The following is a 12,003-nucleotide window of genomic DNA, read 5'->3' on the forward strand; positions in this document are numbered from 1 at the left end:
CTACAGACCCCCCAGGACAGACCCCCCCTCTATTACTACAGACCCCCCATGACAGACCCCCTCTCCATTACTACAGACCCCCCAGGACAGACCCCCCCTCCATTACTACAGACCCCCCAGGACAGACCCCCTCTCCATTACTACAGACCCCCCAGGACAGACCCCCCCCTCCATTACTACAGACCCCCCCTCCATTACTACAGACCCCCCAGGACAGACCCCCCCTCCATTACTACAGACCCCCCAGGACAGACCCCCCCTCCATTACTACAGACCCCCCCTCCATTACTACAGACCCCCCAGGACAGACCCTCCCTCCATTAGTACAGACCGCCCCAGGACAGACCCTCCCTCCATTAGTACAGACCCCCCTCTATTAGTAATGACCCCCCAGGGCAGACCCCCCTTCTCCATTAGTACAGACCCCCCCCCCCCTCCATTAGGGTACAGTAAATAAAAACACCCGGGCGGCAGCTGGAGAGGAGAGTGTGCAGCCGCGCCGCCCGGGTGGAGAACAGAACACTACACAGCAGGCAGCAGGAGTGAGAGACACAGAGAGGAGGAGAATGTGTCAGCACGGACCGCTCCTCCCCCCCTCCTCCTGTGACATCACTCACTGCACGGCTGGTCTCTCTCCACACAGAGACCAGCCGCTCTGCCTCCCTTCTCATCTCCGGCTTGAGCAGTTAATACAGCGGCGCCTTTCTTCTTAGAACACCGGCAGAGAGGCGCCGCTGGACACAAACAAGAGGAGGAGGGAGGGGAGTACTCTGGCGCTTCAGCGTCCCCACCTCTCTGGCGCTCGGGTGCACTGCACCCCGTGCACCCCGTCTAGGACCGGCCCTGTGCACAGGGATGTGGTATCAGCAGAAGCTTAGTTGCCCAATATGGGGTAATGGACTTGTTTCATGATTAATACGGAAAATCTATTTTGCAGAAATAAAGTAACTAATAATGGCAAAGTGTATAAGCATTAGAGTCTAAAAATGCTCAAGTAACCTATGAAAGTTCATAGAAGGCAGGTGTGTACACCTGTGTCCAACTTCAAAATGGCCTGAGATTATGGAATGTTCTGATTACACCATCACCTGCGCTGCTTACAGGTGCCCAAAGACTATGCCTGTTATGACAGAAGAAGCATTGCATTATACTGTACATAATGTATGTGCATATATGTGCTGGAAACCTTCCAATAACACATTTCTCACCGTGGTCTTCTGAAAGTCAAGCCATACTGCTGACATGCCAAGCCCACCGTGGGTGTGTATACAATAGGCATGAACCTCTCGATGTCTGAAGTCAGCACGCGATAGAAGAGCTTCTCATTCCTGTCTTGTAAAGTCATCAGGATGATGTATCTGAAAGTTAACAAGAAGGGAAAGTTAGAACAGAACCATTGTGCCATATGTAAACTATGTGCTGATTTTTTTTTTTAAGTCTTTGCAATGGAACTTTATATACTGTGTGTGATCAAAAAAGAAAGAAAAAAAAACCCCAAGGCATTTTGACAGGATCTGTGTAAATTGTGGGCTATGGACCTCCTAGGTTGGTTTCTAGCGGTTGTGGCAACCAGACAACATTTAACTAGTTACAGTTAAAAAGGCTTGAGAGAATTAAACTTGGTTTATCTATAGCTCCACCAATTCTTCTGTCACATCTCTTATCTGTGAATAAGCAATACTTGTTCTATGTTTAGTAACAGGTTAAGATAAGCCATGGAGATTGCTATGTAATGTAATTAAAGCTCAAGCCAAAGAAATCTTTTTTTTTTTTCTTCTTGTTCTGGAGATACAGTATGTTGTAAGGTACCAGAAATAAAGACCATGTATCAATGTCAGTCTCCACGTTCAAAGTAGCATAGATCCATGGGGGGGGGGGCACACTTATGCACAAAACAGACATATTGACACCTAACCTTGCTGCTGTATCTCATGAGCATTGATCCCTGGAGCCACCCACAGACACAGCTATAATGAAGAAGGTTTTCAAAGCCGTGAAGTTGTGGTTTGGTTGCACCTGGGCAGTGGTGAGCTGGGGCATGTTCGGACTAGGATCCAAATCTATGTGTTTGAACCCACCAGAACATGGTCACCAGTATAGGCCAATTATCTGCAGCTGGGGCTTACCTTGCCCTGCAATGGCACATGTACCCCTTGTATACGTGCAGCTGTGGTGATGGGAATGCCCCTGCCACAGATGATTGGCCTGTACATGTGGGTTCAGATCCCAGTCTGAACATGCTTGAGCTCATCACTACTCCTAAAATACAAAAGGGATTTCCCATACTGCACTAGTATAAGCCCAAACAGCCAGCACTTAAAACAAGTCCATGGGAAAATTACATTAACACACACGTATAAAAACAGCCCTCTACTGAGGGTTGAAGGCCTTAAGTTCTGCCTTAAAGCATACGTCTAGTTAAAAAATAAACAAAAAAATGAGTGCAAGGGATAGTACTTACTACAGATACTCCTCGTTTAGCGACGTACCTGTTTAACCACTTTAAGACCGGTCCTCTTTTTTAGATGTGGTGTTTTCAAGTTAAAAACAGGGTTTTTTTTTGCTAGAAAATGACTTAGGACCCCCAAACATTATACATTTTTTCTAACATCCTAGAGAATAAAATGGGAGTCGTTGCAATACTTTCTGTCACATCGTATTTGCGGAGCGGTCTTACAAGCGCACTTTTTTTTTTTAAAATCAACTTTTTTGAATTAAAAAATAAGACAACAGTAAAGTTAGCCCAATTTTTTTTATATTGTGAGAGATAATGTTATGCCGAGTAAATTGATACCAAACATGTCACACTTCAAAATTGCGCCCGCTCGTGGAATGGCGACAAACTTTTACCCTTAAAAATCTCCATAGGTGACATTTAAAAAATTCTACCGGTTGCATACTTTGCATTATAGAGGAGGTCTAGGGCTAGAATTATTGTTCTTGTTCTACCGATCGCGTCGATACCTCACATGTGTGATTTGAACACTGTTTTCATATGCGGGCACTACTCACGTATGCGTTCGCTTCTGCACGCGAGCTCGGCGGGACTTTTTTTTTTACCTTTTACTTTTTATTTTTACACTGTTTAAAAAAAAAAGTGTCACTTTTATGCAAGTCTGTTGGGTTTTCCTGAATGATTAGTGCCACGGGCTAAAAGCCAGCAACACTGATTGTATTGTGCTGGCAGAAGGCTCTCCACCGGCAGAACATAATAGCGCTGTGGGAGGGATTCCCTCATCAACACTGATTGTGTTGATGGGGGAATCTAGAGATTTTCTTGCTTCCACAGGTGAAAGGAAAGAAAATTGCATAATGTATGAGCTGCTTTACTCTGTTTTTTTGTTTTGTTTTTTAAGAAGAATTTCAGGTATGGCATTTTTACATATGTACATAGCTACATTGCGGGATCCCTCTAGTTGCTGGAAATCACTGTAGTAGACATGGCTTCTCCAGCTCCAGTGATCTCCACTTGCTTCCGAGTCCCGTGCCGAGTAGGGTGGCCACGTGTCCCGGATTGCCCGGGATTGTCCCTTATTTGAGTTTTTTGTCCCGTGTCCCGGGTACCTTCATTCCGGGACAATACACAATACACACCGCCGGCTTGCACCAGTCCGACTGCCACCCTTATCATTTTACAGTACAGTATACTTCCTTAAACACACACAGATATGCGCAGCTAACTGGTTGCTAGGCTAGGGCCGCCCGCCCCGCGTCTAGCAACCAGTGACGTCAGCTGGCACCGTCAGTCACGTGGGAGAGTCAGTGCAGTGGGCACCCGCACGGCGCACTCTAGACTCTACACGCTACGGCTGAGCAGCGCGCCTCTGAGAGAGAGAGAGCAGCCGCCAGCCTGCCAGCAGAGCCAGTCCAGTCCACGCTTACTAGCCTGCCCAGTGCCCTGTGCCCAGCCCCAGTCAGTGGTGGTGCCTGCCAGTCCCGGACCCGGAGCCGAGCCGACTACAGCAGCCGCACATTGCCAGCGGCAGCGCAACCCGGGCCGACTTCGAGCTGCCCGCCTGCCCGTGACTGTCCTGACTGAGCCGCCTCCTCGTCCGAGTCCTCCCTCCCGCCCTTGAGGTCCGCCCGCCAGAGTACGTCCTGAAAGGTTAGTGTAACTTCCACAGTCAGTGAGCAATGTATGCACACAGCACACTCCCTCTCTCAAATCTGCTGCTGTCCCCAGAGACCCCCACCACCCCCCTCAGTTCTGCTGCTGTCCCCAGACCCCCACCCCCCTCAGTTCTGCTGCTGTGTCCCCCACACAGCCACACTCCCTCTCAGTTCTGCTGCTGTCCCCCACCCCCCTCAGATCTGCTGCTGTCCCCCACTCCCTCTCAGTTCTGCTGCTGTCCCCCCCACTCCCCCTCAGTTCTGCTGCTCTCCCCCTCCATCTTTCCTCCATGTCCCCCTCCGTTCTGCTGCTGTCCCCCTCCATTCTTCCTCCGTGTCCCCCTCCGTTCTTCCTCCGTGTCCCCCTCCGTTCTGCTGCTGACCCCCTCCGTTCTTCCTCCGTGTCCCCCTCCGTTCTTCCTCCGTGTCCCCCTCCGTTCTTCCTCCGTGTCCCCCTCCGTTCTTCCTCCGTGTCCCCCTCCGTTCTGCTGCTGTCCCCCTCCGTTCTTCCTCCGTGTCCCCCTGCATTCTTCCTCCGTGTCCCCCTCCATTCTTCCTCTGTGTCCCCCTCCATTCTACTGCTGTCCCCCTCCGTACTTCCTCCGTGTCCCCCTCCATTCTGCTGCTGCCCCCCTCCGTCCTGCTGTCCCCCTCCGTTCTTCCTCTGTGTCCCCCTCCGTTCTTCCTCTGTGTCTCCCTCCGTGTCCCAAAAACCATCCTTTTTGGGCGGCGCCGGGGGGGGGGGTTGTCCCTGAATGGCAGTTTGGAAATGTGGTCACCCTAGTGCCGAGTGGCTGCCCTGCTGCATCAGGAAAACAGAAGGTCGGCCGCTCGGCACAGGTGCCTTTCACAAAATGCTTTGTATTCTCTCAATGAATGCTCAGTATTCTCTGACTGGAGGAGGTGTAGATTGTGACGTCACCGCCCTGCATCTACACCTCATCCAATCAGAGAACACTTTGCAATGATTGAGAGAATGCAAAGCAATCTCTAAATGGGGCCTGAGCTGAGTGACCAACCTCCTGTGTTCACAATGCAGCAGGGCAGGTGCTTGGCACGGGGTCCAGAAGCAAGTGGAGATCACAGGAGTAAATGATGTTTACTATAGTGATTTACAGCTTCTAGAGAGATCCCACACGTATGATGGTATATACATAGTTACAGGCTGGATCAATGTATCGATGTAAAAAAATGCCATACCTGGAATTCTTCTGTAAAAAACCAAAACACAAATACAGAGTGTAAGAAAATGGGGGGTGATTAAATAAATATCAATATCATAAATAATATCGTTATTAATCAGCACCCACTTCTCACTGTTCGATAGGGGCAGGTCAGCAATGAACACACATCACAAACTGTAGGTGAAAAAGATTATATTGTATAAAGAATTAAACATGAACAGCTTAGTTACTGGTCAAGAAATATTACATAAAACAAATCTGAAGAGGCAAAAAAAAAAAAAAAAAGTCGCAATGACAACTGGTACTATCAAATTTGAGCTACCCCTATTGAATGGGGGAGAAGTGGGTGTTGAATAGGGAGAAGTGGGTGTTGATTAAGAATATTGATGTTGAATTGAATTGAGCTGAATTGATTAATGTCATTATAATTTAGTTAATCGCCCCCGATTTTAATACAGGAGCATTGTACTCTTAAAAAGGAACAGTGGCATGCCTTACAAATGTTTATTGTGCTCTGCAGAGAGAGAACTACATAGGTCACCACAGACTCCACCGCACATTTTTTGAATGGATTGTAGAATACCTACCATGGTGTATGTAGCCCTGTGGAGTATAACGGAGAGCAGATAGCGATTTACGCACTTTGTTTTCTCAACCTTAAGTGGATGTTCCCTCATTACTTGCACAGTCTTTAAGGCAAAATGATTATCGGGTAGGTTTTTAAAGTGACCCGGCCAGTTATTACAAAGCAGAAATAAAAGTGACTCTAATCCATGTCTTTAATATGGTATTCTGCCACCACTTAAAGGATTGAGATATAACAGATGTAGATATATTCATTGGGATTCCTAATCCATTAACCATGGTTTGTATGAGAAATGGAGATTATTATGTAAATTACAGGTACAAAATAGAAAACCTGGACAACCAGCAGATTGTCCAAATTCTGTTTTTTACCTGCAATTTACATATTAATCTCCATTTCTCATACAAGCCATGGCGAATGGATTAAGAGGAATCCTTCTGGATTTATCTACATCCATTTATTTCAGTCCTTTAAGTGGGAATAAAACACCATGTTAAAGTTATGAATTGAGTTAATTTGCTGTATTACTAAATGGTTGCAATTTGCTAAAGGGTGAAAGATATATATTGTTCTTGGATTATGACAAACTTGTCCATTTGGACATACTGTATACATTCAATTCATAAAGTGATTGTAAACCCTTAATTTTTTTTTTTTTTTTAAATATCAAACAGGTCATACTGTTTGATATCAATGTCAAAAACAAAACAAAACAAACAAAAAAAGTAAAGAGATTTTTCTTTTCTTAGGGTAAGTTGAGGTTCATTTGGTTATAACACTTTGCTTTATTGCTTACAACGGTGTTGTTCTCGATTGCATAGGTCTTGTCACAGGCAGCGGATATCGAAGACTTTGCCTCCATTCCTCCTGCTCCGGCTAGGGGTTCTGAACATGGTAGCACGCCCTGCTTAAGAACCTGGACTGTCCCAAGACTCAGGGCGGAACTACGAAACAGGGGTATTTCGTACCCAGCTTCGGCTCACAAAGTGGAGCTATTCAGATTATTCCCCTGTGCTTCAGGCTCTAATGCTGAGCAGGTTACCCTACGGTCTATCGCCTCGCCCCTTTCACAGATTCACACCACCCTGAGCTCACTAGCAACCTCCTGTCAGGAGTTGCGGGCCAGGGTTGAGGTTTTGGAAAACCGTCAGAGTCCGGCCTCAGGGGCTCCTACCGTTCTAAGGACATCAGCAGGTTCTGGGACCCCCTTGGTACCATGCCCTGTACCTTTAGATTTAGGTAAAAGTACAAGTGCTGCTTCCATTACCCCAGCGTCCTACCAGGTACGCCCAGGGCATTCCAGAGTTTACGCCTGGCCCCAGCTCATTCAGCTGACATAGCGGATGCTTTCAAACTTCTCCCGATTCTGCCCTCACTCTGGCAGTCGCATGGGATAAAGTGGAGGGGTCTGTATTATTTTTCTACTAAAAACTTGCCTTTGGGTCCAGAAGCAGCCCTTGGATGTTTGATACTTTCGCGCAGGCACTCAGGTGGATACTCACCCATATAGAATGCTGTCAAGAAGTCATCCACTGTCTGGATAATTTCCTCCTCATTGAAAGTTCCAAACAGGCCCCGCCGATCTACAGAAGCGGACATCAGTTTTCTCTGCTCTCAACATCCCACTGGTGGCAAGAAAAAGGGAAGGCCCGGTGACTGCACTTACATTCCTGGGAATCACGCTGGATACTTGGGCTATGTAGGCCAATCTGCCTGCAGACAAGTTAGACAGAATCAGAGATCGGACACATGTGTTCATGATCTCCCAAGCCTGTTCCAGGGTAGAATTGCAGTCACTGTCAGGCATGCTTAATTTTGCCATGAGGATCATTCCCCAGGGTAGATCGTTCATTTCGCGTTTGTTGGCCTTGTTACCTTCTGCCCATGACTCTCGGGCCAAGTTAGGTTTTGTGGTTCTATCCAACTTACGTATGCGGGGGGAGTTCCTCTAACACTGGAACGGAATTGCCATGTTCATCCCTGCAGAGTCGTTTTTTTCTCCTCAAGTCTTGACCGATACAGCAGCCACCAAAGGCTATGCGGCTATTTTTGGCACTCACTGGCTAGCTCGGCTATGGCCAGTCAAGATCTTGGCTATTCCAGGGTTTGCGCAGACATCAGCTTTGTTTGAGAATTGCCCCATAGTGTCGGCAGTGCAGGCGTGGGGTCGCTTTTGGACAGGTTAAACAGTTGTTTTCTCAACTGATGATCAGGCTACCTCAGAAGTTTTTAATAAAGGCAGAGCCAGGTCTTTACCCATCATGTCTTTTGTACGTAGGCTGATTTGGCTGTCCCTTCAGTTCCATTTCTACATACACTCTAGGTTCATCAGTGGTATATAGAATACAGCAGCAGATGCTTTGTCCCATTTTAACTATTTTCCGACAGGTCTCAGACACAGACGCCTGCGCCAGACTGTCCCCGCATTTCTCGCTGCTAATGATGGACTAGGTTCCCACTGGGCTGATGTGGCAGTTTTGGATCTACAAGTCATCATCAAGTAACACCAGGAAGGATTATGACATGGCCCGGAATACCTTCCAGGCTTTCCAGTCTCAGTATCCTGGGAGTAATTGTCACAAACATGCAATATCTACTGGTTTTCGTTGCCTTCTGCCACTCATAGCTCAAGCTATCCTACAGCACTATCAAGACATATGTGGCAAGAATTCTACTCCCTGGTGCTCCCCATGAAACGTTGCTCATGAAACGTTGCCGCACCTTGCTGTCAAACCTAGGTTTGGACCCCAAAGCTTATTCCAGCTCTTCTTTCAGGAATTCTGGAATTCAGCATGCTTCTCCAGATATATCCCTGATCCACATATTGAGATGTCATGGGCTTTCATGCATTTGGCTGGTTAATGTTACATACGATTACTTTCAATTAATTGTTTGCTAGCTCATCCTACGGTCTTTATTTTTTCCCCCTTTAGACATACTGACCATCTGACTACGGCACACCCCAGGTCACTTTTCCTATTTCCCCTCATACCTTTTCCTAATGCGGTCTACTAGAGACTCGGAGTACAAATGGGAATGCTGACTGCGGTCAGCCTGCATTTGTAGGAGGAGTCAGGCTGTATTTAAACCCAACCTCTGTCCTCCATTGCGTGTCGGCGGTTCTTTCGTGTCCCACCCGCCCTTCCCCTTTTCTTTCTATTTCTTCTCTTTTACTTATACTTGGGTATGCCCCCTTTACGCATACTGACCATGTGACTACGGCACACCCCAGGTCACTTTTCCCGTTTCCCCTCATACCATTTCCTAAAGCGGTCTACTAGAGACTCCGAGTACAAATACACGCTCACACAAACAAGTTTTTAAAAAAAAAAACAAAAAAAACACGAATTTCTTCATCATTTTAGGCCGATATTTATTCTACATATTTTTGGTAAAAAAAAAAAAATGGCAATAATATTGATTGGTTTGCGCAAAAGTTATAGCGTCTACAAAATATTATTATTTTTTTTTTACTAGTAATGGCGGTGATCTGCAATTTTTAGCAGGACTGCAACATTGCGGCGGACACTTTTGACACTTTTTTGGGATCATTGACATTTATACAGCGATCAGTGCTAAAAATAGCCACAGATTACTGTATAAATGTCACTGGTAGGGAAGGGGTTAGCACTAGGGGGCAATTAAGGAGTTGATGTTCCCTAGGGAGGTATTTGTAACTGTGGGGGCAGTGTAGTGACTGGAGGAGACAGATTGCTCTTCCTGATCACTAGGAACAGCAGATCTGTCTGTCCTCCCCTGACAGAAGGGGGATCTGTCTGTTTACATTGAAAGATCCCCGTTCTGTCTCTCTCAGGAGCGATCGCAGGTGGCCAGCAGAGATCGCGGCCGCCGGCCACACGCATCAGCTCCAACGTCGCACACGCACCCCCTAGTGGCCTTAAAGTGGCCGCCGTACAAGGACGCCGATTCGCCCAGGAAAGCCCAGTACAACTGCAGGGGGTTGGTCCTTAAACGGAGTTCCACCCAAAAATGGAACTTCCGCTTTAAGAGAAGGTGACCCCCTGACATGCCACATTTGGCATGTCATTTTTTTGGGGGGGAGCGGATACCCTCTTTTCAGAGGGTTCCAGCTCCCACTTCCTTCTGGCGCACCCTCGGCGCTGGAAGGAAGATCACCCCTCCCCCCTCCCTCTAGGCAATCATCTGGGACACGTCACAGGTCCCAGATGATTGCGCGGCCAGTCAGGGCGTGCGGCATGGCTTGCGCATGCGCAGTGGGTGCCCGGTTGTGAAGCCACAGCCGGGCACCCACAGTTACAATGCTGGCGCTGCCCAGCGGAGGGGGAAATGAGCGGGGCTTCGATCCCCTGTATCGCTGGACCCTGGGACAGGTAAGTGTCCAATTATTAACCACTTCCCTACCCGGCTATTGTCAAATGACGTCCACAGATGGGATCTCCCATCCTGGGTGGATGTCATATGACGGCCTGGGCTTCCCGGCCGCCTAGGGGGCGCGCACGCCCGCCGCGTTGCTCAGGACCCGGTGCATGTGCCCGGCGGCCGCGATGTCCGCCTGGCACCCGCGATTGCCCATTAACTGGGCCGGCCCGTGGATCTGTATGTGTAAACACACAGATCCACGTCCTGTCAGTTGAGAGGAGACCGATTTGTGTTCCCAGTACAGCGGAACACTGATCGGTCTCCTCCTCTTGTACGTCCCTGCCCCCTACAGTTAGAATCATTCCCTAGGAAACATATTTAACCCCTTGTGTCCCCCTAGTGGTTAACCCCTTCACTGCCTGTCACATTTACACAGTAATCAATGCAATTTTATAGCATCGATCGCTGTATAAATGTGAATGGTCCCAAAAATGTGTCAAAAGTGTCCGATGTGTCCGCCATGTCACAGTCACAAAAAAAAATTGCAATCGCCCCTATTACTAGTAAAAAAAATAAATAAATATTTTTTTTTTTTTTAAAATGCCATAAATCTATCCCGTATTTTGTAGACGCTATAACTTTTACGCAAACCAATCAATATACGCTTTTTGCGATTTTTTTTTTACCAAAAATATGTAGAAGAATACGTATCGGCCGAAACTGAGCAAAAAATTTGTTTTTTTTTTTAAAAATTGGGGATATTTATTATAGCAAAAAGTAAAAAATATTGTGTTTTTTTCAAAATTGTCGCTCTTCTTTTGTTTATAGTGCAAAAAATAAAAACCGCAGAGGTGATCAAATACCACCAAAAGAAAGCTCTATTTGTGGGGAAAAAAAGGACATCAATTTTTTTTTGGATACAACGTCGCTCGACCGCGCAATTGTCGTTTAAAGTGCGACAGCGCTGAAAACTAAAAATTGGCCTGGGAAGGAAGGGGGTGAAAATGCCCTGTATTGAACCGGTTAAAAGTCAGCAGCTGCAGTATTTGTAGCTGCTGACTTTTGATCTTTATTTTTTTTTTTTTAAGCAGAACTCCGCTTTAACTGGTTAAGCAATAAAATGCTGCTTGTGTTAAAAAGGAACATGGTGAAAAAAAAAAAAAAACACACACAACTGCTTATATCTGCCAGCAGTTACCCAGCTGGAACAGAGCCACACAGATATCAAATGAAAATTAAACAAACTTTTAACATACTTGTCCAGATCGCTGGCCTTTGTTTCATAACTCTTGATGACACGCAGAGTTTGTACATCTTGGCTCAGGAAACATGGAGGAAGGAGGCCGTGAATGCCAAGCTGCAGACGTTCTTCAAGTGTGAATGCCATTCCCTGACAAAAAACAGACATAATATTGTAATGGCCACCTGTAATATTATAGAAACAAAGCCTTCTCTATATTCAAGAAAAAAAAAAAAAGGGTAAAGAGGACCAGTCCTGAATGTTTTAAAAGTGGTAAAAGACATTTAAAGCTTAACTACAAGCAAAACGGGAAAATAAGCATTAAAATACATATAAAAAGAGAGCCGTGTTACCTATCAAAGGATTTCTTATTCTGTTCAGCCAGTCCTGAGATTTACACATAGCAGAGCCAGGCTGCTGCAGATAAGCAATACAGGTGGGTGGCCTTCCTTCCCTGGCCTGTGATTGAACAGCAAAGTAACAGCAGAAGGCTGATAAGGCATCCCTCCTCTCAGCATGTTTCTTGCCATCGCATCTACCAG

At 46.6% G+C, this 12,003-nt stretch overlaps 1 protein-coding gene across 2 annotated transcripts in view; it reads right to left on the reverse strand.

Annotated features, from left to right (window-relative positions):
- Positions 1–12,003, reverse strand: part of ME3 (malic enzyme 3) — a 254,281-nt gene that overhangs the window by 155,173 nt on the left and 87,105 nt on the right. For both annotated transcript variants that reach the window (XM_073612948.1, XM_073612949.1), the window contains exons 3-4: positions 11,478–11,611; positions 1,209–1,358 (exon numbers count right to left, since the gene is read on the reverse strand). In XM_073612948.1, coding sequence (XP_073469049.1) covers positions 1,209–1,358; positions 11,478–11,611 — 284 coding nt within the window. The remainder of the gene's footprint in view (positions 1–1,208; positions 1,359–11,477; positions 11,612–12,003) is intronic.

The sequence above is a fragment of the Aquarana catesbeiana genome, linkage group LG02 (genome assembly GCF_042186555.1).
Source record: "Aquarana catesbeiana isolate 2022-GZ linkage group LG02, ASM4218655v1, whole genome shotgun sequence".
Taxonomy (NCBI): Eukaryota; Metazoa; Chordata; class Amphibia; order Anura; family Ranidae; genus Aquarana; species Aquarana catesbeiana.